General features: G+C 40.2%; 1 protein-coding gene across 8 annotated transcripts in view; it reads right to left on the bottom strand.

Annotated features, from left to right (window-relative positions):
- Positions 1-26,952, bottom strand: part of ADGRB3 (adhesion G protein-coupled receptor B3) — a 602,553-nt gene that overhangs the window by 283,162 nt on the left and 292,439 nt on the right. For all 8 annotated transcript variants that reach the window (XM_008178161.4, XM_005280089.5, XM_008178164.4 and 5 more), the window contains one exon: positions 9,297-9,491. In XM_008178161.4, coding sequence (XP_008176383.1) covers positions 9,297-9,491 — 195 coding nt within the window. The remainder of the gene's footprint in view (positions 1-9,296; positions 9,492-26,952) is intronic.

Raw genomic sequence — 26,952 nt, 5'->3', positions numbered from 1 at the left:
ATAAGGCAGAATTTGGTGAATCAATTTTACTTTTGATAAATATTGCCCAATGCTAAGGCCAAGCCAGTGTATCCACTCTTTCAGCATCAGCACCAGCATTAATACTGTCTTTAAAATAATGCAATAAGTGAATTTAGTCTTTGCATTCACACAACAGTTTAACTGTACTGGTATAGTTGAAGTGGTACAATGCTACTAGTGTGGAGACACTTACAGTAGTATAGATTATTGACATATGGTAATGGAAATAAGTTATAGCAGTATAAATACATTTGTACTAGTATAGTCTTCATAGTAGGGGGTTGCCTTTGTGTGTGTGTGTGTGTGTGTGTGTGTGAGAGAGAGAGAGAGAGAGAGAGAGAGAGAGGGGCACCAAACCAAAAAATCAATTATCCTCTCAGCTCTACTCCTGAGTATAATGCAATGATTGTGAGATATGGGCCAATGTTTACTGGGAAGTACTTTGACAGTAAATCACAATATTATTTTCACTTGTTTTTATCTACATTTGAATGGAGGTCTCTGGCAGTAAAATATTGTAATAGGTTGCCTTTAGGGGCTTTGAAGCAGTTACCTCATCCAGAAACTGGTAAAGGAGACTAGGTTTAATTCAGTCTCCTTAGGCAGGGAAAGCTTAATAAATTTCCTTTTGAATGCAATAATGTCACAAAAGGGTTACTGATGTTTCATGTCCCCCTCTTGAGAACATGTGGTCCAATGGCATTTTTGGAATAGAGGGGTTATGTGGTTGTGGGATGAAACAAGTGCTGTGTACTAAGCAGGTGTTCTGGTTGTGAGAGTACCTGGAAAAATACAGAGCAAGAAGGGTATTATTATTAGGATAGGGTAGAAGTGCCTAGTCCAAGGCCTCTACCAAAGGCAACTGCTTGTGTGCCATTTTTAAGCCCCTACTTGTGTCAGAAAACAAGACTTGTGTACATTTTGAAAATAAACAAATTACACTAAAAATACCTGACTCGATTTCATCAATTTCTGCTCCAAATGGGAAACTGACCTGGGAGGCTCCCAAACTCTTAACAGAATGGTAATAATAAATAAACTAACAGGCAGTCTATGGTCGCTCTCCAACTAGGTGTGCCAGCTACTTTTCAAAAAAGTAGATGTCTTTTTAGGAGGCTTAAACAGAAAATATATAATTGTCTCTAGCTGTTACTTTCTATATTTGGTTGCCCTATGTATTGAATGTCTTTAAGCAAATCATATGAATGACACCTAAAGTCACAACCATCTTTAAAAGCTAGTCAGCTTTTAAAGCATACTTTTAAAAAAATCAATTTATTTCAAGTGTTTCTCAGAACCTTCTTTTTTAATTCCATCAACTGCATCCTCCCCCGCCCCCGCCACTTTTACCTACAATGTATTTTGTCTGTAAGAGTTACGGGGTTTTTTTGTGCAAAGCCTGTTCAGCTCAAATCTGTATCAGTTTTCTTGCACTCATACAATTTTGTCTGCAGTCTGTTAATTATCTAATGATTTTTATATTCATTTATAAAAGATTCCTGTAGCTGTCATTAATTTCAGTTAGAGTAATGGGTACTCAGAAGCTCTGAAAAACAGATCATGAGTGACTTACTCAAGGTCACAAAGGAAGTCACTACAGAAATTGGATTATGGATCATATTCTCTCCTTTCTCCTACACCATTAGTTTTAACCCCCCTGAAAGGGATGGTGCGAAGCATAATTAAGTAGCATTTTTAAAATGATATTTACTGTGAGTATAAAGTATTAAGGATAGTCAGTGACAGAGGTGAAAACAGAACTAGTTGTTCCTGGCTCCCAGCTCTCTACTCAATGCACTAACTACACCAGTGATAGTCAGACTGAGGCTTGTGAGCTGCAAATGGCTCTTTAATGTGTCTCCTGAAGCTTTTTGCAGCACATGATATTAAAGTTATTGAACAATCAGGACACTTTTATTGTTATTAACCAATTAAGTGACCAACTTGCACTAAATATAAGTTAATAACTTAGTGCAAGTATATATATATATATATATATATATATATAATTCTCACAGAAACATATAAAATTAAATATTTCCCGTCATACTGTTTAAATAGTACTATAGTAAATGAAACAATGAATTCACACTACTGTGGGTTTTTTGGGTATGGCTGATTGCTAATTTTGGTCCCGAACACTGAGGTCTGAATATCACTGAATTACACCATGTTCCCGCTTCAGAATATCCCCATGCTCCATAAAAATATTGCACATGAGATTTTGTGAATACATTTTATTTTTAAGAGTTTTTCAGTACCAAAATTCTCATGACTGGAAATATCAAAATTTGGGGAATATAAAACTGCACAAAATTAGGGAAAACATTTTCACAAAATAAAATGTTCACCAATTTAACCCGACTCCTAAAATTTACCTCTAACAACATATGATCTTGGGAGAATGGGAGGAGGAACGCACTGAAAACACTTGTTTTCCTCCATAGTCTCACACTGCCCCAAGGGAGGAAGCTAATGATGCCATTTACGATGTGAGAATTACATTGCCAATAATTTACATTGCTAATAATGATTCAGCAAAGCACTTACATATGTGCTTTAGGGCTTTGCTGAACTGGTACAAAAGAGACTTTAAAAAATGACATAACTGAAGGCATGGTCATTCTCCCATTGAAGTCAGTGACAAAAATGCCATTGGCTTCAGTGATACAAAATTGGATGATAAGAATGCATAAGGGAGGGAACATTGGGGATCAATGCAGTAATGAAAACAGAGAAGCAAAATGGTCTCAGGGATTGATCCAGTGCCCACTGAAATCTGCAGGATTCTGTTCGCTGACTTTAATGGGTCCTGGATATGACTCTCGGTATTTATCTACTCAAGCACTTAGAGTATCCATTCACATTCAGCACTACATCATGAGGACTATAAATACAATAATCCATCGTAAAATATACTCTGCAAATTAAATGTCAAGTAATTTAACCTACAAAATTCTTTCCAAAGGAGATTCTTCATCTCTAAGAGTTTTCCTCTTTCAGCTCTCAAGATATGTAAAAGGATGCAAGGCTCACATGGATATTTCCAAATGTCTCTACATTTCAGAAAGGTTAATTAAGGACCATGTAAACAGATTTTCATGTCAAAAATGCCCATAGAGATTTATTGGTTGTTCTTTCTTATGCCTTATTAGCACAATGTAAGACACCTACAAGCCATATCATTTTTCAGTTAACATATGCTTTATATCCAAAACTAGTCTAGTATCTAGGAATCATATTTTTTCCCAACCAAATTTATATTCTGGATGCGAAATAATGTTCTTTTTCCTTTTTAAGTAACAAACATTTTAATTTGCCACATCCCACTTGAATATGAAGGTATTACATTCCTATATATTCTATAACTGAATCGATATATTGTGACAGACCCAGACCAGTGGGGCATGGGAGTCTGGTAGAGGGCAAATATACTTGTCACTGGATGAGTAGTTTTCTGTTCCCTGAGTGACCAGAGCAGGGGCTGCACTAGGGTAATCAGGAACCTGCTAGAACAAGTTAAGGCAGGCAGGCTAATTAGGACACCTGGGGCCAATTAAGAAAAAGCTGCTAGAATCAATTAACGTAGGCTAATCAGGGCACCTGAGTTTTAAAAGGAGCTCACTTCAGTTTGTGGTGTGAGAGTGAGGAGCTGGGAGCAAGAGGTGCAAGGAGCTGAGAGGGAGAGGGTGTGCTGCTGGAGGACTGAGGAGCACAAGCGTTATCAGACAGCAGGAGGAAGGTCCTGTGGTAAGAATAAGGAAGGTGTTTGGAGGAGGCCATGGGGAAGTAGCCCAGGGAGATGTAGCTGTCATGCAGCTGTTATAGGAGGCACTATAGACAGCTGCAGTCCACAGGGCCCTGGGCTGGAACCCGTAGTAGAGGGTGGGCCTGGGTTCCCCCCAAACCTCCCAATTGACCTGGACTGTGGGTTCTTCCAGAGGGGAAGGTCTCTGGGCTGTTCCCCCAACCCACATGGTGGCAAGAAAATCCGCCAATAAGCGCAGGACTCACCAAAATAGAGGAGGAACTTTGTCATAATATATAGACATAGGCCCAGTCCTTGACTTCATGAAAGTTTTAGGAGTTCATTAATGCAAGTTTGGGCTCTTAGATCGTAGTCCCAGTGGATATTTTATATACTTGTGTAAAATCCATATTAGGGACCAAATTATGTGCTGACTTACACCACGAACACTACCACTGTCTTCAGTACCTTTGCACAAGATTTAGTTCAGCAAATATTTGTCCCTGCATGTCACAGTTCATATCTAAAATGATAAATGGCTACACTATAGAAAATGAAGAGTGCCTGGAAAATCTACAGTGTCAAAGGTGTCCTGTCTATGGAAGGAAGAGGTTGCTAGTATCACTTGTCAAAAATATTACAGCACTTGTACAATATTACCTTTCAATCTTTCTGAGACTCTGTGTCACCTTAAACATCTGGTGTCTCTCTCTCTCTCTCTCTTTGAGAAAAGTGCTGTGTATTTCTATTAGCTCTCTTTTCATATTCTTGAGTCTTATGGTTTATGTCATGCTTACTTTGTAACGGGTGGTTGTAAGTTATTTTATAATGTGCATACTCTTCACTCCTGCTTTAGATATATCTGTGTCTCTTTATTGGCAGAGACTGAATGTTTATGCAGGTTTCTTTTCTTAAAAAAGTTTTGAAAAGAATGCATATACATTTTAAATTTAAAATAAATGTGCGTACAGCATGGGTGCATTTATAAATATAAATGGACTTGTCTACAGGCTGGCCTGATTTTCATTTTCAGTTAGTTCCTTTTATACCAGGCTGGCAGTGTATATAAGAATAGCCATACTGGATCAGACCAAAGGTCCATCTAGCCCAGTGGCCAATACCAGGTGCCCCAGAGGGAATGAACAGAACAGGTAATCATCAAGTGATCCATCAAGTGTAAAAGGAACTTAGAGTGGGAGAAAATCACATTTACACTGCCAGGATGGTGTCAAGGAGAATTAGGTCCTTTATGCATAATAATGGATAGCTAGACAGATATAGATAGATTAATATCTATAATATATTTAGAAATATATAGATAGTTAAGACCACTGATGCTTATTAATCATAATTAATGCACTGACTAACTTACTGTATTAATCTAACATTTTTATAGCACTTGTAATGAAGAGACCTAGGTGATATACAATAATTAACAAAGGGACTTGGGAGATATACAATAATTATTAAATACATACAGTGTTCATGCCCAAATTAACTCAAACAATTCTATCCTGTCAAAAGTATATGAATATAATTTGAAGTGTAATATTTCAACTTTGTTATGTAGCCATATTTTGCATGGCTCTTGTGGATGTGCAAGAGAGAGAATCTCCCAGCGCTTCAAAGCAGCAGTGGGAAACAATTGTGATCCCTGCACTCACTGCTGTACAGAGATTCCTCCCTCTATGCACTGTTTATACATATTACTCATATTTATGGCATCTTGCTACTAATATTTTTCCTCATGATTATTTTAACTACCGGTACTTCTCTTTATAATAAAACTAACTATTTATTAATAGTAGCATTTGTTAGGTTTTTGGTGAGAATATGTAATCAGGCTTATAGATAATCAGCCTAGAATCAAGGTCTGATTTAACATATACGTTCTATTTGCCCATAAGTCATGAGTATGAAATAGGTGACAAGACTATCGAACTTCCTGAGTCAAGTTACAATACATCTGTTTTTCCTCTATTTTCATCCTTTTCTATGCCCCATAAATAGCAGCTGTGGAAGCTGAGATGCATGGAGATTTTCAGACTGCAGATACCAGTAGCATGTAATTTAAACAGAAGAGCTGGTTGATAAGCACATAAGAACGGCCATACTGGGTCAGACCAAAGGTCCATCTAGCCCAGTAACATGTCTTCCAACAGTGGTCAATACCAGGTGCCCCAAAGGGAATGAACAGAACAGGTAATCATCAAGTGATCCATCCCCTGTCGCTCATTCCCAGCTTCTGGCAAACAGAGGCCAAGGAAGCCATCCCTTCCCATTGATGGACCTATCCTCCATGAACTTATCTAGTTCTTTTTTGAACACTGTTATAGTCTTGGTTTTCACAAAATCCTCTGGGAAGGAGTTCCACAGGTTGACTGTGTGTTGTGTGAAAAAAATACTTCCTTTTGTTTGTTTTAAACCTGCTGCCTATTAATTTCATTTGGTAACTCCTAGTTCTTGTGTTATGAGAAGGAGTAAATAACACTTCCTTATTTACTTTCTCCACACCACTCATGATTTTATAGACCTCTATCATATCCCCCCTTAGTCATTTATTTTCCAAGCTGAAAAGTCCCATTCTGATTAATCTCTCTTCATATGGCAGCTACCAGAGCCTTTACAAGCCAATAGTCTGTAACATCACTGCTACAAATCTGATCCACGAACTTTGCAATGAGTGTATGTGTTTGTTTTCCTTGACCACCATAACTCTCTCCTCTTTATTTTGTCTTATAAATAAACCTTTAGATATTAGGTACTAAAGGATGGCAACAGTGTCATCATTGGGTAAGATCTGAGTTATACTTTGACCTGTCTATCTAGCTGACCTTTTGAGATCTTTGTTGATGAAATTGGTTTGAAATACGCACTCATCATTAAGTCTAATGTCTGGGTGGTGAAACAAGGGCTGGGATGCCTAAGAAGACTGCAGTTTGGACTCTTGTTAACCAGTGTGGTGAGATAGAAGTTTACTTTTGCTTCTGGCTTGGTATATCTGATAGAATGACCACCCGTTTTGGGGTGAGTCTGCCGTATTTCTCAGCAGTTTGTCCTGAATCTGGTATCCTCAGCTGTGACACACTGAGGCACGGTGATATTGGTCATTCCCATCATCTAACATCTATGGATTATATCTATTGCAATATGTACTTATATTGATATTAGTACTTGGCACAACCCCAAGTCTGCAGATAATAAAGGGAACACCCAGAAGAATGGAATAAATACAATTGAACACTCTTATACACCCACAGCACTCCCTTCTAAGCTTTAATTTGGCTGGCAGTCTGGTGCCAGTAATCTAAGGGTAAATTGTAGTAAAATCTTTTTGACATTTTTGAAATATATAATTACCCAGAATTCATAATCTACTGTTCTGACATCAAACAAAATGCTAAATTATGACTTCTTGTTTTCTTAAAAAAACCTCATTTATGTATAAAAAAGAGATATAAAGAATTCTGTTCTTTATCTACTTCTCAGGGAGATGAGTCAAAGTTTGAGGATTTAATGAAAGGTCCACATTTATTTTCCTTAAGAAAAAGAGAAAAAAAATTAAATTATAAAAATATCTTCTTAATTTTCATTGTTGTGTCTTTAATATTTTGTCCAGAAGCCATAGATTAGAAAGCATAATAATGTGTAGTAGGAAAACCAAGACATGAGTTCAACAAGGGTTGAAATTGTGTCTGTACCCACTGAAATCAATGGCAAAACTTCCATTGACTTCACTGGCTCAGGATTTCACCATATATCATTAGAAATCAATGAGGGAATTATTACTTAACATCCAAATATGCGGAATACCTTCACTCTATGTTTGTATGCTTTCCAGAATGTGTGCATATGAGTCTTAAGATTTATATTTATAAATGTACTACATTTCCTATTTCTTCCATCTAACTCCCACCAAAATTCAATTATTATATCTCCTAATTGAAATATATTTACAACCTGAACTATAGTTTAGCAATATAATTTTTTGCCATTTACTCCTCTGGTCTGCGCCCTCAGAATTTCTCTACGTTTCTAAAGGAAAAACAAATAAACAAAAATTAGTTTCTCCTGGCTATGTCTACTAAGGATTTAGGGACCAGTTCTGCCTCATTGATAGCAGCACCAATTTTGCCATTGATATTAATGGGATCAGAATCAAGTTCTTACTAATTTTTCTGAGCGGAGTGTGACCCCATCTGCTAAGTCCATAAACAGAAACCACTTATATCAAGCAGTTTCTCAAGGCTGTTTCTACCAAAAGTTTCTGTAATCTCTGTGAGCCTCAGAGAGGCTACTTTGGGGCTATTGGACTGATGACAGTATGAATGATTTGTAGCAAAATAACTCCTTTTTAAGCAGTCAACCTTTCAAAAAATACTCAAAGCCACTACTGCCTTTCATGAAAGAAAGACAGATTAAAAATGGAATTTCCAGGCCAAACTGTTTTTGAGACATGTTGTGCCATTTTTTTCCCTACAAATTAAAAAAAAATCTCATTTTTCTACACTATACATTTTAATAATACTCTGTTCAATTCACCTCAAATTGGGATGCATATTTTTCCACTGGATGAGGGCCATGCACAAGAAATCTTAGAGAGATTATTTTATTTTGAGCAAAGAGGTTTGTGTATGTTGGAAAAAAAGAGAAAAAGACAGAAAATTGAGAGTATAATAGAAAGCTGGATAAAACCTTAACTCTGGAGAAATTACTGTCTTTCTAAAGGAGATCATACATTTTCAATTGTATACATATATATGTATGCTGTACATTAATCACATCATGATTATTTTATGAATTATCACAGAACCCTCCATTTAATAAGTGATATACTGCCTGTACACTGTTTTTTCTTAATATTTTCCTTTAAGTAAATCTGCACTCTGAGAAAAGTGCATATAAAATTCCCTGATGAAGAAAAAATAAAACAATACCTGATATGGGAGTCCTGCCAAACTTTTATTATTAAGGACATTATATACTGAGACAGGCAGCAGATTATGCTGAAATAAATACTATGGCCCATGGCACAGGAAGAGTTAATCTAATATGCAAAATACAAAATTCACATCACATGCACTATACATCACTCCTGTGCTCTTTTAATGAGCCTTAATTATTTGAATTGCAGAAGCAATAGCAGAATGACTTAAGCATCTAAACGTCCTGGGTAGATTTTCAAATGAAAGGAACTAGAATAAACAATGCTGCAGAACTGCTTGATGTAAATAAATAATAAATAATAATAATAATAATAATAAAACCACCACCGCCACTGAGAATGAAAAGTTACTAGAATAATCATTATAAAAAAGACTTTTATACCTTTGACACATTATGTTGGTCTCAGACGTTCACTTAAATGTAGCTGGGTCCTTTTGCCCTATTCATAATTAATGTTTACCGTGCTTCTATTATATCTACTGAGCAGATTTAACTTGCTCTTGGGGCAAATAGATAATGCTGAACATTGACTAAAATACAGCAGCTGAATCATTACCCTGTTCTACAGAATTTCTCTTACCTGGACACCATCAGATGCAGGGATATAACTTGCCCTTTTAAATGTGTCTGTCACATTTCTGAGAATTTCCACAGAAATCAGAAGATCCCCTGCATAAAAGTTTTTCCTCTGAGTTAAATCCAACAGCGTTTTGGTCACCTGGGACATTCCATCACCAGCCAGCATCCTCTGTCCTTTGGCAAGATGCTCTTTAATCTGTGCCAATCAGAAGAATGAAATAAATATCAGAACCTACTTTACTGCTTTTAAAAATGTCTCAACCACAATAAACATAATATAATGCAAACATCTTTAGGAACTTCAAGAATCCCACTGCTCTAACAACCAATGCATTTTTTTTATTAAGGATGAGACCAAATAACTTTAGAACAGGATAAAATGAGAAGTATATGATTTCTCACCAATCATTAGATCATTTAGTTTGACCTCTTTTATATCACAGGCTATTACATTTCACATCGTTACCCCTGTATTGAGCCCAAAGACTTCTCAACGCCTACTGGCCACAGTATGATTTCCAGTCTTTTCCAGAGCAGCAGCTGTAGAGCCATTGTGCCTGATTCAGATACAATGGTTCAGGAACCATGTGGGAACAAGGGCCAAAGCAGCCCAAACGGTACTCTTTAAAAGCTTGCACTATATGATATCAGCCTTGCCAGTCCAGCTTGGTTGACCAATGTGGAGACAGAGGCAAGGACATGGACCTGTCATTGACCATCCTGTCCCCTTTAAGGGCACTAACATTATTAGAGGTGCAATCCTGGAACAAACCTTGTGCTCAAGAAGTTCAAAAACTGGAACTGTGAATAGCTCCTGTACAGCAATCAAGGAGAGGGGGCTTATTTTGCCTGGTCACCCCCTGCAGATTTGTGCAGGGCCAGTGAAAAATGTAGCCTATAGTGTACATAGAGATGGAAGAATATGTCGATCCTTGGTTGGAAGCCGAACTTGTGGATTTCAATTATTTCTAAAGTCAACTCAATATTTAAGTAAGACGTGCAGCATATCACAAAGCGGGATGTCATAAGGCCAGCATGTAGTGAAAAAGAACGCAGAGGTTTTAAGAAACCTGCTTTTTGTACCATATGAAAGTGCAAGTTCCTCTGAATCCAAGATAAGTTGAAAAAAGATAAAGTAGCCCGGACAGACCTTCACTCTATCCAAGATAGCTACAGAGGCAACTTAAAAGCTAGCAACCAAACTGACTGACACCACCTCTGAAAATGTACTTTCAATTGCTTTTTATCTTGGCCTGATTACTGACATCCAAAGGAAAGAAGACTGATGTAATGCAATGTGATGGTGGCATGGAATGACAAGGATAAATGTACCCTACATTACCTTCCACTGCCACCCTTTGTTTTGTTATGTTTTAATTTCAAAGAAGGGGAAAAAACTGTAGCAAAAAATGCAGTACATGAAAAAAATCAACAATGTTTTAAGGAAAGTGATATATAAAATTCAAGTACATTCTGACACACAAAATTTAAAAATTATTCACACTATAGTATAGTATCATTCGGCTGCCTCCTTAAATGTTGTTGAGATACACTAGATACACTCAGCATAGCTGGGTGTTGGGTGCACAAACGTGGTTGTCTCTAAGCCACTTTGTGGCTTTCCAATTCTGGGACGAAACCCCAGGATAACGTAAAAATCAACCTCAGGCTGCTCCATGTTATGCCCAGCTACCCACAGCTCCCAGGGACCTTTCCAGTATCAGGAGATTTCCAGAGTGCAGCAGTGCCCTGACAAAGCCCCAGGAATACTCTGGCAGCTCTAAACCAGCCAGGGATTGCCCCTATTTTGGGGGGCAGGGGAATGTTCAGTGGTTTTCACCTTCCAGGTTATCAGCTGCTGCAGGCAGAACAGGGTGAGGATCTGATTCTATATGTTAACTACAAGAATGAGGGGATAAAAGCATTATTATTCAGTTTCAACAAACAAGTATTAGTAATATTAATGTAGGCAAATGAATTCTTTAGACAAATGTTTCAGAAGAATGCCTCCTTCAGTGTACAGAAACTGAAAAGGGTAATTAGGCGAGAAACTTGTTTACAGAATTCATTTTCTTCAATTTCCATCAGACTTAAGAGAGGGTTTTTAAAATGAGCTTGTAAGAAAACAAACAGTATGAAATGGGGATGAGAAAGGATAGAAGCTCTTGTGATTTTTGCACTGGACTGGGGGGTTGAGGAGACCTGGCTTCAATTCCTGTCGATACCACAGAATTTCTAGATGACCTGGAGTGAGTCATTTCATCTTTCTATCCTTCAGTTCCTTGTCTCTAATCTTGGGATAATTAAACTTCTCTCCCCCATTGGGGTGACGTCAAATATATTCTTTAAGGTTACAAATGCAATGGTGATGGGGACCATATAAGCATCCAGACAAATACTTGCACATGTTGGGAGAGACCGTTCCTGCATTGGCCAAAACCACTGGGGAGGGAAAGTGATTCACATGTGCAAGACAAAAAATATGTAATAGAGACACTGTTCTATCCCTCAGTTTGTTTGCTACTGGCTGTCTTAGCTGCACATCTATAAGTTCACAATAACTGCTTTTCAACAAAACAAACATTGTGAACCCAAATACAGATTCAAGAATCCTTGTCCCTGGCCACATGTCTTCCTTTCCCCTTTTATATTCCATGACACACACACTTGAGAAGCAGCAGAACTCGTAGTCAGAATATGTAAGTTCTGTTCTTGACTGTGCTCCTGACTCTATGGCCATGGGCAAGTTACTTAACTTCTCTGTACCCCCGCATCCCCACCGGTAAAACAAAGATAATACCTATCTACATAACTGAGAGATGGGGGCTCCAATATTAATTAGCTAGAGTTAAACTTGACTGCATGCTTGTGTAAGAGAGTAAGAACCTGGCTTACATCTCTACCTGGGCTACCTAGACATGGTTACTTTCTTTTGGAAACAGACAAGGAGTGGGTGGGAAGGGTGGTAATAGGGGGGAGCCTTGTCTCCAGCCCTCCTATGTCTGTGTGTGGGTGGTCTGGTAGCAATATATGCTGATATAAAATATTACTACCCCAGGAGCAAGGGAAAGCAGAGAAGAAATTGTGGCCACATCTCCCTCATGGAATGCTCCTACTGTAGGGCCTAACAAGAGGCACTATAGGCTGTGTCCTTGTGACAAAATCTAGCAGTGGCTACCAGCTGCCTAACGATATTATGTTTTTTGTCGGCTTGGCAACAGAGGAGAGTTTTAAGGAGGGATTTGAAAGAAGATGGTGAGGTGGCTTTGAGGTCCCTGAAAGCATCAACAAAGCCACCTGGTTGTCCTCTTTGAAGATCTCCTTTGTCTTGATGCCTACTCAGCTATCCACTCAACGGTGGCTAGCTGTGACCACTGCTTATCATGCTGACCACTACTGTCTTATTGTTATCTTGTGTTCCACCCATTCATGTATCCACTTGTCATCTTTCATCTTAGATTATAGACTGTTGGGGGTGGAGACCATCTTTATTCAGCACCTAGCACAGTTGGGTCTTGATCCAAGTTGGGTCTTGACTGGAGTCCTTAGGCGCTACCACAGTACAAATAATAAACAACATTAATTCCCTTAATGTCTTTAAAGCTCTTGAATATATAAGGCACTGTAGGGGTGTGTTTACACTACAAAACTTTACAACCCTGGAGCTGTACCAGTGGGAGCCCTAGCACGGCCATAGCTCCCAAAGCAAGACACATTTTTACTACATGCTGACATGGTGGTAAAAATGGTCCCAGCAGCAGGAGCTTTGCCGACACTAATGTTCTGCCGGGCAATGGGATTTTATGAGAGTAAAGAGTGGTAAGTATTAAATTTGGGGGCCAAATTTAGGAGTGGCATAAATGGTGGAGGAAGTTACAATATCGTGAGGCAGTGAAAGTGAGTGCAAATGAGTGAGAGTTAGTGGAAGGGTGCAGCAGGAGGAAATAGGAAGCTGTAAGATACAGCAACCTTCCCACCACCAATGTATCGTAGCAAAATATAATGTATGCTACCATTTACATCACCCCTGATTTGAGTCCGGGCTGCATAGCAAATGTGGTGTGTGTCTGCATGTGATGCAGAAAGTGGTGCAAGATGCTGACTGCCATTTCCATAACTGCACTTTGCCCTTGTTCTCCTACTGTAGTATGGTTCTCAAATCCCCATTGCACCCCTTTCCATGCCCTGCAGGTTCACTGCTGTTGTGTGAAACAACTGAGCATATTTTCACAGTACTGCATGAATCTGCAGACAAATACCTTGAATGGATTACTAATGTTAGGCATGTAGCTGCTACACACCACTTTAATCACAGGCTAGATCCTCAGCTGGCGTAAACTGGCATAGTTCTATTACCTTTATTGGGGCTATGTAAATTTACACCACCTGAGGATCTGGCCCCATATGACTAGTACTCTGCATGTTTACTGTGAGTGACAGTCAGGCTTAATGGGAGTTAGAGACGCCTAGTTATGTCATGCAGATCTGTGAAAAATGTAGCACCCTGGGCACCATGATTAAGCCGACCTCATCCCCAGCCTAGCTGCAGCTAGGTGGATGGAAGAATTCTTCCGTCAATGTAGCTACCACCTTTCGGATGGTGGATTAATTACATCAACCAACAGAAAAATTCCTTCTGTAGACACAGCCTCAGGGTGAGGATACAGATTGTTCTCATCAGAAGGCCCAGACAATAAGAGTTAATATTTTTCTCTACATCCTGGTTATTGTCTATGCCACAGGATTATTCACTGCCTTCCATTGCCCAAGAAAGTTACTCTGGACAACACTCAGGGTCCTTCTAGCATTCTGTGGAGGTCATTTTTTAGTAGCCTTCCAGGCAAGCTCATTGAAAATAAAGTTTATGAGCCAAGAGATGGTGAAATGAAGCAGCTGTTAAAGTGATACTTCAATTGTCAGCCCTGCCTCTAGCAGCACGTATGGCATACCTACATACTTGAAAAAATTACTGAACTGTTTAGCTGGACATTGACTCAGAGTTCATCCTGTCTACATCCCTTGATTTGTCAGCATCTATGACCCATCTAAAGGGTATAAAAATTAACCTTGACAATGTCAAACCTAGGTCCCTAGTATCAGACTGATAATTTACATACAGTACTATAATTACAGCAAATCTGAATAGCTATACTCAGTCTAAAAAGACTCCGAACAACAAATATTTGAACAAATGATAAAAGATTCTAAGTGATCAGTTTAAAGAATCACTAAGAATATTCCCATCCTTTATTTGTTTTTAATTTTGCCATTTGATGACTTGAGTTAATGATTTGGTATTGCTAATACCTTTGGCGTGTTTTAATGTCGGACCTCTACATAAAAATAAAAAAAATAAAAATAAATTAGTTGAAAGAAAAACATACCCTAAAATATTTTTTCTGATCTGCAAAAGATTTTGTTTTGTATCTTCTCACCTCAGCTAGTCCTAAATGATAAAATAATTTAATATTAAAACTTTGTGGAGTCTTAACCTGAGGATTTCAACACACTTAGGGTATGTCTTTTTCCGAATACGTTATAATGAAATAAGTTGGTGGTGCCAGTCCAGGTCATAGTAGATAGCTGCATATTTAAAAAAACACCACAGCAAGTTGCACTCTTATAAAAAATGTGATCAGAGTCTAAGAACTTAATGGACATGGAAACTGAATGTTCTTCTTTTCTCTAGATCGGTGGTTCTCAACCAGGGGTACATGTACCCCTGGGGATATGCAGAGGTGTTCCAGGGGGTACTCAACTCATCTAGATATTTGCCTAGTTTTACAAGAGGCTACATAAAAAGCACTCGCGAAGTCAGTACAAACTAAAATTTCATACGACTTATTTAAACTGCTCTATATACTGTACACTGAAATGTAAGTACAATATTTATATTCCATTTTTTATAATTATAAGGTGAAAATGAGAAAGTAAGCAATTTTTCACTACTAGTGTACTTTTGTATTTTTATGTCTGATTTTATAAGCAAGGAGTTTTTAAGTGAGGTGAAACTTGGGGGTACGAAAGACAAATCAGACTCCCCTGAAATGGGTACAGTAGTCTGGGAAGGTTGAGAGCCACTGCTCTAGATGTGGTCCCTCACAGTTATAACTGGAAGCTCACTGGAAGAAAAACGTAGAAACGGCCACTGCATCTGTTCTGTGGAGTTACTGGATTCTCCTCTCACATGCATCAGGTTTACATCTGTGCAACTCTATTGTCTCTAGTGAACTTATTCTTGATTTACACTGGTATAAATAAGAGGAGAATTGTTTTCACTGTATAGAGCATTTCTGCCCCTGGTGTCATTCAGTTACCAAAACAGTGTATTGAAAGAAAAAGGAGTGTATGAGCATGCATGCCCCAACACAACATACATAGTACTACACATAGTTCACTGGCAAGCTGAATCTTTGCATATAAACCAGACAAATTGTATGTGTTCTGCCCTTGCCATACAGTGTGTGTTGCAGAAAATCTCAGAAAATCAGCTTCTGCTGGTGCTGCTCTTGTATATTGTTAGATGAAGAATGATAATTGCCCAGAGGGCTCCTAAATTCTAATTGCCCTTCCTCTATCCCCCAATAAGAGGCTTTCAAGAGATTTTTACAACTGTCACCCATTCCACAGTCTTCTTTTTATTATACTATTATTAATTGCTTTATTGCCATTAATTCCAGCCCTAGAGCTTTGGTCATCAAAGAAGCATCATGTGCAGCTGCATTCCCCTAGGATTGATTTTGACTACTACATACAAATGCACAAATATAGTAATTGATTTTTAGGGGGTATGCATTGATGCATTCCTTAGTACAGATGGCCACGATTAAGCTTCTACATTTAAGTTCTCCAATAAAATTTATGAATAGGAAGGTTGTAGGATTTTTCTCCAATAGTGGAAGAAATGGTTTTGGGGGACACAATCCAAAAGTTCCATTTCTTTTGTTTTTCATTTTTGTTCTTGTTCAATTTGTCACTGAATTTGTTGAACCGGATTTATATGATGTTTTAAGTATTGCCACTTAGAACTGCAATTATCTGTGATTAATTCAGCTCACATTGGAATGCTGTTTGAGAGGTGGTTGGGCTTGTTTCTTTTTTAAACCAGAGGGCATGTCTTTACGTTTTTGCATTATCCATGTATAATGGAAGTTGACAGGAGCAGGAGTTGAGGGGAAAGAGAATGAGGAGTCCGAAAGGTTTGTTTTCATTTTATGACAGACATAGCATTGCTTGGGGGGGAGAGGGGGAGATAAGTCTCTCATGGCTCTCCATACTGAAGGAACTGCCAAAGCTGGGGGGTGGTATAGTGAGGGGACGTACTTCAAATAATTTGTCTTTCTTTTTACACAGAACATCCTGTTTATCAGGAATCCTCCTTAAGCTCTCTCTCTCTCTCTCTCTCTCATTAATATAGGCAAATTATGCATTTATCTGATTATATATTGATGTGGTGGTTGAAATCCTAGTCACCTTGTTTGTGTGTACAAGGTAATCAGAATTTGGCCCCATTTGAGTACATTATTATTATATTACAGTAGTGTCCAGAGACCATAAGTCAGATTGGGGCTCCATCATGGCACATTGGATACACAGCAAAAACATGGTTCTTGCTCCAAAGAATTTATAATCTAAGTACAAGATGAGAAACAACAGGGAGAAACAGCAAACAGGTGGGGAGAGCAAAAGGTAACAGAGGGATGATTATGTTAAGTGTAATGTACTGTAACCATTGTTTTCCAAGAGCCTAGCCAAATTCCTGAAATCATTCTGCAAGGTACATTACAGTGAACGGTTTTACTGTGGTGATAGACTTTAAGGAACAACTGCATGAGTGCTTTCTTTATCTAGTTCTTAAATGGCCTTCATCTTTCTTTTACCCTCTGTAGTGGAGTTCACCTGTCGGCTGCAGTGTTGGTTGGCTCAGAATATCAATGTGATCAGGGAGCACTCAGAGCTGATCACTGCTGTAGCACAACTCAGCATTAGCGAGCAGCGGCAGAAACAACAGGAGAAAAGTTCACTTCACTTTTTTTTCTTTGAAAGCAGATGTGATAAGAGGGATTGGGGATGGTGAGGCAGGAAACTTTATTGATGTTACATGGGATTTAAAGAGAGGAGGTACAGAAATGGAAGGGAAGAAAGGCAAGGAGATGCAGGGGCTTTGGTGATTTCAACCACCTTTGCACCCTCCTGATCCTGGCTGCCCTGGGGACTGAAGAGTTGCTTGTTGTAATACAGAATGCCTTGGAGGCCTGTCTAAGTTACAGGAGACTCCCAGGACCACCCAGTATCCCCTGCACAGCCCTTTATCCCAATCCCTAAGCCTCACCCCAGCACACCTGGGCTTGTGAGGGGATCCTCAGGAGGCAGCTTTCTGGGTTACCCACATTGGGGAATCTTCCCACAGCCAGAGTCAAGGTGTAATCAGGCATGGACTCACTCCTGCGGCCCCTCCTGCTGGTCATCCAGGGAATTAGCTCACCAGCCTCTGGAGCACCCTCTGCAGGGTGGTGATCCACCTTGTCCTCTGCACTGGCCCTGTGCCCCTCCCAGGACCCCAGTGCCCTTGCTCTGGGTGCTGCCCCCTGGCAATACCCACACACACTGGGTCTCCCCTCCCTGGGGAACCCCCACCCACTAACCCCACCTCACCTCAGGATAAGGCCACTGCCAGTCACCAACTAGCCCCCACTCTCTGGGGCAGACTGCAGTATAGGCCACTCATCATTGGCAAGGTTGGGTTTGGACCTGCTGCCTTGGCCTAGCCCTGGGCTGCCCTCTGCAACCCCCAGTACCCCTTGGCCTATTAACAGGCCACAGCCTGGGGCTATCCAGGCTGGAGCTCCCCAGCTCCTCAGCCTGTCCCCAGCCCTGCTCCACTCAGGTACTCTGTGTCTCACTCCCTGAAACCAGGCCCTTCTCTCTATCTGGAGATAGAGAGAGACTGCTGAGCTCCTGGCTCCCAGCCTTCTTATACAGGCCAGCTGGGGCCTGATTGGGGTGTGGCCCAGCTGTAGCTACTTCCCCAATCAGCCCAGTAGCTTTTCCCTTTGCCCCAGCCCTCTGCCAGGGCTGTTTTAAACCCCTCAGACAGGAGCGGGGTAATCACCCCGCTACACAGGGCTTTTAGGGCCCTTTTATGCCTCTCTAGTCCTTTCATATGGCCAGCCTAGGGGCCAAAGCAAGGATAAGTCTTTTTTGCCCTCAGGCTTTCTTTTAATGTAGGATTTCTAGAGGAAAGAGGGGACATAGAGCTTGGAGGGGAAGAGGAAACATTTATTTTTTACTAATGTGAATGTATATTAGAGCAGCATTTCTGAAACTGGGGACTGCGGGGTTCTGAGGGTCTGTGGGCAATACTGATCAACTTCTCCCACTCCCTCCCTTAACTCCAAACCGGGAGATTTTAGGTGCTAAAAGTCTGTCAGCGCAATGAGGCTAAGGCAGGCTTCCTGCCTACCTGATCTGTGCCACTCCCAGAAGCAGCCAGCACGTCCCTGCGGCCCCTAGGGGAGGGAGGGCAGGGGTGTCTCCACACGCTGCCCTTGCCCTGAGCTCCAACTCCGCAGCTCCCATTGGCCGGGAACTACAGCCAATGAGAGCTGCGGGGTCGGAGCCTGTGGGCAGGGGCAACTCATGGAGACCCCCTGGCCATCCCCCGCCTAGGAGCCGCTGCCAGAGGGATGTGCCAGTCACTTTCAGGAGCCGCCCGAGGTAAGTGCCCCCCAGGTGTAGCCCACGCCCCCAACCCCCTGCACCAGCCCAGAGCCTGCACCCAAACTCCTTCCCAGACCCCACACCCTGAACCCACTCCTGCACCCAAACTCCCTCCCATAGCCTGCACTGTCTCCCACACCCAAACTCCCTCCCAGAGCCCGCACCCCTCACTTATAATTGCTAAATGGTAGCCAGTAGTTGCCTTTTTTTTCTTGGTCCTCTTTTTCTCTTTCTTGGCTGCTTCCTCATTGGGTTCAGCACAGGGGGGAGCCAGAGACAGGAAATTAAAGGAAGCAAAATGTGCAACCAGGGAAAGGGGGAGCACAGATGGCACTGATCAGATGTTTTGAGAGATGAGCGAAAAAGCGTATGTTGCAACCTCTTGCCAAGCTATGAAGGTGACAGAACAGGGTCTACTGCTGCAACTCCCTGAGCCCACAGGCCTGGGAATGGTAAGATGATTCAACATGAACTAAAGTACGAGTTGGACGGGACAGCAATAAGGGAACTACAAGTTCAAATCACTGCAAAATAACCGAGTCTGCTCTACCCTGCAACCACGTAAAAAGAGATGAACCAGTAAACTCGCAGAGGAGGCAATATGTTGTCTGGAAGCAGAGCAGTCATTTCATCGAGGAATACACTGACTGGCTGATAAGCTGCCCTTGTAATATAATTTGGAAAAATGAAATCAGTTCTAATGAGCTGCAGCTGAGGCAAATCATTATTCACCTCAGAGTTTGTTTGATCAAATTATATTTCAGCCTCCCAACTGCAATATAGTGAATAATATTGCTGAGCAGGAAGCGAAAGCAAAATTATGGCATGAACTAGAAGGAGTAGAAAAGCAATTTTATGGGATATATTATCATTTTCATATGCAAAAATTCATCTACCTAATTCCAATACACCAGGATGAGAATATACTCATGTAAGCAAACTTGGGAAATGTGGTCTTGATGATACCACTATAAGTTGGATTCATAACTGTTTGAAAGACCATGCTCGAAGAGTAGTTTTCATTGGTTCACTGTCAAACTGGCAGAACATATCTAGTAGGGTCCTGCAGAGGTCTATATGGTACAATTCATTAATGAATTGGAAAATGGTGTGGAAAGTATGCTTATAAAATGTGTGGATGACACCAAACTGAGCGGGGTTGCAAGCACTTTGGAGAATTCAACCTTGACAAATTGGAGAATTGGTCCGTAATCAACAAGATGAAATTCAACAAAGACAAGTGCAAAGTACTACACTTAGGAAGGAAAAATCAAAATGGGGAATAACTGGCTAGGCGATAGTACTGGGAGTTACAATGGATCACAGATATGACTCAACATTGTGATGTAATTGCGAAAATGCTAATATCACTCTGGTATTAATGGGAGCGTTGTATGTAAGACAAGGGAGGTAATTGTCTTGCTCTACTTGGCACTGGTGAGGCCTCAGAGTATTTTGTCCAGTTTAGGGCACCTGGACAAATCAGAGAGTGTTCAGATGAAAGCAACAAAAATGGAAAAAGGTTTAGAAAACCTGACCTATGAGGAAAGGTTAAAAAAGTCGGTTGTGTTTAGTCTTGAGAAAAGAAGACTGAAGAGGGACCTGATAACAGTCTTCAAATATGGTAAAGAGAATGGTGATCAATTGCTCTCCATATTCACTGAAGATAAGACAAGAAGCAACCAGATTACTCTCTAGCAATGGAGATTTAGGTTAGGCATTAGGAAAAAAAATCTAATTATAAGGAGTTAAGCACTGGAATAGGAAGTTTTTAAGAACAGGTTAGCTGATCACCTGTCAGGGATAGTGTTGGCATTTTTGGTCCTGCCTCAGCATATGGGGCTGATTTAGATGATCTCTGAAGGTCCCTTTCAGCCTTAGATTAAGCACTTGAAACTAGTCAGTTATTTCTTATGTGAATCTTTGCTCCCACACTCCCAAGAGTTAACTGTTTTTCTAACTTCATCTCCTCTTTAGAATAAGAGCCTGATTTTCATATATACATGCCTGATTCACGAGATTAATTACACAAGTTGGCATAAAATACTAGTATTTGGCATCTAAGTACCTAAATCTGGAATTTTAGTAATCTAAATTTGAAAATTGGGCTCCATTCATTCTTTAAGTGAGCTTTAGAAAATAAAAAGAAACAATGGAGAGATTTTCAGATATTTCTGATGACATTCAGAAAGTAAGACATATTATGTGCTTTCATAGACATCACTATTTATTAGCATTTTCAGCACAATATACACATCTTATGCAGTCTTTGAACGGCCAAGAGCCTGTTCAAGGAATTTCACTTTAGGTGCACAGGTTACTCTATCTTTGATGTGGAGCAGTGACATGTTATCAAGACTATCTTGTCTTTTCCAAAAGCTACATTCAATCTGGAGAATGATTTTTAATGGTCCCCATGGACAAGTCATTTGAACTAGTGATGAATTCATGGTAACTCCCCTTTTCTAAGTCTTTGAGAGGCTGGTGGTGGAGTCAATGCTAGTTTTGGTGTCTGATCATTTTCTTAGGGGTACAGGCAGAGATTAAATGTTGATTCTTTAAGATCAGTGAGCATCATTGGTCATAGTAGCTTATAGAATCATAGAATCATAGATTATAGGACTGGAAGGGACCTCGAGAGGTCATCGAGTCCAGTCCCCTGCCCGCATGGCAGGACCAAATACTGTCTAGACCATCCCTGATAGACATTTATCTAACCTACTCTTAAATATCTCCAGAGACGGAGATTCCACAACCTCCCTAGGCAATTTGTTCCAGTGTTTAACCACCCTGACAGTTAGGAACTTTTTCCTAATGTCCAACCTAGACCTCCCTTGCTGCAGTTTAAACCCATTGTTTCTGGTTCTATCCTTAGAGGCTAAGGTGAACAAGTTCTCTCCCTCCTCCTCATGACACCCTTTTAGATACCTGAAAACTGCTATCATGTCCCCTCTCAGTCTTCTCTTCCCCAAACTAAACAAACCCAGTTCTTTCAGCCTTCCTTCATAGGTCATGTTCTCAAGACCTTTAATCATTCTTGTTGCTCTTCTTTGGACCCTTTCCAATTTCTCCACATCTTTTTTAAAATGCGGCGCCCAGAACTGGACACAATACTCCAGCTGAGGCCTAACCAGAGCAGAGTAGAGCGGAAGAATGACTTCTCGTGTCTTGCTCACAACACACCTGTTAATGCATCCCAGAATCATGTTTGCTTTTTTTGCAACAGCATCACACTGTTGACTCATATTTAGCTTGTGGTCCACTATAACCCCTAGATCCCTTTCTGCCGTACTCCTTCCTAGACAGTCTTTTCCCATTCTGTATGTGTGAAATTGATTTTTCCTTCCTAAGTGGAGCACTTTGCATTTGTCTTTGTTAAACTTCATCCTGTTTAACTCAGACCATTTCTCCAATTTGTCCAGATCATTTTGAATTATGACCCTGTCCTCCAAAGTAGTTGCAATCCCTCCCAGTTTGGTATCATCCGCAAACTTAATAAGCGTACTTTCTATGCCAATATCTAAGTCGTTGATGAAGATATTGAACAGAGCCGGTCCCAAAACAGACCCCTGCGGAACCCCACTCGTTACGCCTTTCCAGCAGGATTGGGAACCATTAATAACAACTCTCTGAGTACGGTTATCCAGCCAGTTATGCACCCACCTTATAGTAGCCCCATCTAATTTGTATTTGCCTAGTTTATCAATAAGAATATCATGCGAGACCGTATCAAATGCCTTACTAAAGTCTAGGTATACCACATCCACCGCTTCACCCTTATCCACAAGGCTCGTTATTCTATCAAAGAAAGCTATCAGATTGGTTTGACATGATTTGTTCTTCACAAATCCATGCTGGCTGTTCCCTATCACCTTACCACCTTCCAAGTGTTTGCAGATGATTTCCTTAATTACTTGCTCCATTATCTTCCCTGGCACAGAAGTTAAACTAACTGGTCTGTAGTTACCTGGGTTGTTTTTATTTCCCTTTTTATAGATGGGCACTATATTTGCCCTTTTCCAGTCTTCTGGAATCTCTCCCGTCTCCCATGACTTTCCAAAGATAATAGCTAGAGGCTCAGATACCTCCTCTATTAGCTCCTTGAGTATTCTAGGATGCATTTCATCAGGCCCGGGTGACTTGCAGGCATCTAACTTTTCTAAGTGATTTTTAACTTGTTCTTTTTTTATTTTATCCGCTAAACCTACCCCCTTCCCATTAGCATTCACTATGTTAGGCATTGCTTCAGACTTCTCGGTGAAGACCAAAACAAAGAAGTCATTAAGCATCTCTGCCATTTCCAAGTTTCCTGTTACTGTTTCTCCCTCTTCACTAAGCAGTGGGCCTACCCTGTCTTTGGTCTTCCTCTTGCTTCTAATGTATTGATAAAAAGTCTTCTTGTTTCCTTTTATTCCCGTAGCTAGTTTGAGCTCATTTTGTGCCTTTGCCTTTCTAATCTTGCCCCTGCATTCCTGTGTTGTTTGCCTATATTCATCCTTTGTAATCTGTCCTAGTTTCCATTTTTTATATGACTCCTTTTTATTTTTTAGATCGTGCAAGATCTCGTGGTTAAGCCAAGGTGGTCTTTTGCCACATTTTCTATCTTTCCTAACCAGCGGAATAGCTTGCTTTTGGGCCCTTAATAGTGTCCCTTTGAAAAACTGCCAACTCTCCTCAGTTGTTTTTCCCCTCAGTCTTGATTCCCATGGGACCTTACCTATCAGCTCTCTGAGCTTCCCAAAATCTGCCTTCCTGAAATCCATTGTCTCTATTTTGCTGTTCTCCCTTCTACCCTTCCTTAGAATTGCAAACTCTATGATTTCATGATCACTTTCACCCAGGCTGCCTTCTACTTTCACATTCTCAACGAGTTCCTCCCTATTTGTTAAAATCAAGTCTAGAACAGCTTCCCCCCTAGTAGCTTTTTCAACCTTCTGAAATAAAAAGTTGTCTCCAATGCAGTCCAAGAATTTGTTGGATAGTCTGTGCCCCGCTGTGTTATTTTCCCAACATATATCCGGATAGTTGAAGTCCCCCATCACCACCAAATCTTGGGCTTTGGATGATTTTGTTAGTTGCTTGAAAAAAGCCTCATCCACCTCGTCCACCTGGTTAGGTGGCCTGTAGTACTTAACCCATTCTTTCCTGAAAGCTCCCATAGGGTTATTATGAGTAATTGCTCTTCCATCCCAAACCATTCTACTCTTGTCCTACATGTTCTGCACTAGCCACCATTTCATGTACAGGTGCTGTTTAATGTGGCTACCATCTGTAGAGCTGGTCAGGGTATCAAAAATACTTCTTCCCCATTTCCTCATCCCAACACTTGCGTTCAAGCTGTTGGTCTCAGAGGTGGGTGTTTATTCAAAGGAACCAGCTGCAAGATATTCTCAGTGGTAGACTCTTAGCACTGTAATCCTCTCACTGCATATCCAGTGGTGGGCAACCTGCAGCCTATCAGGGTAATTTGCTGGCGGGCCTCCAGACAGTTTGTTTACATTTGCATGGCCACCCACTGTGGTGGCTGTGGTTCGCCGTTCCTGGCCAATGGGAGCTGCGGGAAGCGGTGTGGGTCACAGGGATGTGTTGGCTACAACTTCCTGCAGCTCCCATTGGCCAGGAATGGTGAACCATAGCCCCTGGGAGCTGCGTGTGGCCGTGCAAATGTAAACAAACTGTCTGGCGGCCCACCAGCAGATTACCCTGATGGGCTGCGTGTGGCCCATGGGCCGGAGGTTGCCCACCACTGGTCTAGTCTGTCCAGTTGTGATGCAAAGAACAATTCTCTGTCACGGCATTTCACTGATTGTAGGTGGTGGGACTGCCTTTCAAAATTACTCTCCTGGCTGCTAATCCTGATTCTGATTCTGGTCCTTCAGGGAGTCTGATCCATTCATTGTAGAGATTTCTGAAGCATATGCCCTTGATTATCTTCTTTATCTAAATGATGTAAGAAGCACCCATAAATCAGCAGGAGGTCAAACCTACAGCTTCCAGGCCAGATCCAGCCCACTTTATGTATTTACGTTTACTGCAGGACATATTCACAATGTAAGGTTTCACTTAAAAAAAGACGTTTCTAGACCTCACGGTTGATGAAGAACATCTAGTATGAACTGAGTGAAACTGAAGAAGTGTAACCTTCCTGAGTCAGTGAACAGTGGAAACAATGAATCAGAGATGTGAACTGTCTGACATGCAGCTGATGTCATTAGAGTACCAGCTCTTATGCCCAGTGATGACACTTCAGTGTCATCATTAACAATTTCATGGTTGATTGTTTTAGAGGCTAGAGTATGGAAAAGGGAGCAACTCAACTGGAAGATGCAGGAAGAAAGGAAATGCAGTGAGAACAGAGGAAGCACACCAAGACTGAGAAGAGGGAGAAAAAGAGAATAAAGGATGGGGAAGCAATAATTTCTTATGAATAAAAATAATAAATGGCAATCAATTTAGTTATTACATAAAAAACATATTCTACCCCTGTTTTTTTGCGTAAACCTTCATTAATATCAGTGAATGTTTTGATGTGCATTGACAGTAGTATATAGCTCTCAATATCTGATGGTAGAGGGGTCTGTAATGTAGAAGACAAAACGCATAACAAGATGCAATGGCTGGAAGCTGAAGACAGACAAATTCAGACTAGGAATAAGGTACAAATTTTTAGCAGTGAGGGTAATTAACCATTGAAACAAGTTATCTAGAGATGTGATGCATTCTCCATCATATGAAGACTTTAAATCAGGACTGGATATCTTTCTAAGCAATATGCTGTATTTCAATTTATAACTAGATAATCAAAATGGTCCCTTTCTGGCCTTAAAAAGCTACAATTCAATTAATACCCTTGTCCACAAACCACAATGAAAACTAGAATTTGGCCCTCTCTACTTCATGAGTTTGTGGCAAGAATAATGAGTACTTTTTATACTGTTATGTAAAATAATTAATGCATAATAATAATGTAACTCCTTGAAATAAAAAGAATATCACACACTTGATTTTGAACTCTGACATACCACAAGCTAGAAGCCAGATGGCAGTTTGGTGGCCTCCCACAGCTGAAACACATGTATTTGCCATGTCTTTTGATTCGAAGTCATGCGTGCCATGAGGAACAGCAATTCCTATTAATTCAATTTGGAATTTCTCATCGTGACAGTAAATGAGATATGACAAAGTATCTTTCAAAGGAGTTAACTGGTATTTAGATATTTAGAAAATGATTTCAACTACTGTGAATTTATATTTCAATTTTTTTGGTGGGAACCTTGTTTTACATTAGGGACATAAATATATATCAGAAAATACTAATCTAAATTAACAATGTAATGATAATTTCAGGTAGTGAAGTAACAAATGCATCTATTTTTAGATGTGTGTTTCTAGACTCCAATGATGTAATAACAAAATACATGTAAAACATGCTCAGAAAAAGGGCAAGTAATTAATTGAACTGTGGACCATATGATTGCAGAGAGCAAAGAATAGCATTTATCATTTTACATATTCGAAGTATAGCATCGTACTAAAATTAATCCTCATTAAGCTCTGCAAGTATTATCAGGAGAGCTGACCAAATAATTTCCCAAAAGTTTATTTGACAGATTTTGGCATCTTTTTGTCCCTTAAATTATTCAGTGAATGATTTTTCACATTATTCAACCAGCTGTCTAAGATGGTCAAACATTATTTGTTGAAGTGATTTGATGATTGTTTTGTGCCAAATGTTGAATAAGTTATTCCTGAATAACTGGCTCCACTATTCAGCCAGCTCTAATTATTATCCCCATTTTACAAATGCTGAAAACAGACACAGACAAATTATGAAAATTCTAAAGAGTGGCTGGAAGGTGGCACACACCAGACAAAAGTTTCTAACAGGAAGGTATAAGGGATATTGGTGGCACACTTAGATGGGGATACTGCTCATC

This window comes from Chrysemys picta, chromosome 3, assembly GCF_011386835.1.
Source record: "Chrysemys picta bellii isolate R12L10 chromosome 3, ASM1138683v2, whole genome shotgun sequence".
Taxonomy (NCBI): domain Eukaryota; kingdom Metazoa; phylum Chordata; order Testudines; family Emydidae; genus Chrysemys; species Chrysemys picta.
This window is presented reverse-complemented; position numbering and strand designations above follow the sequence as displayed.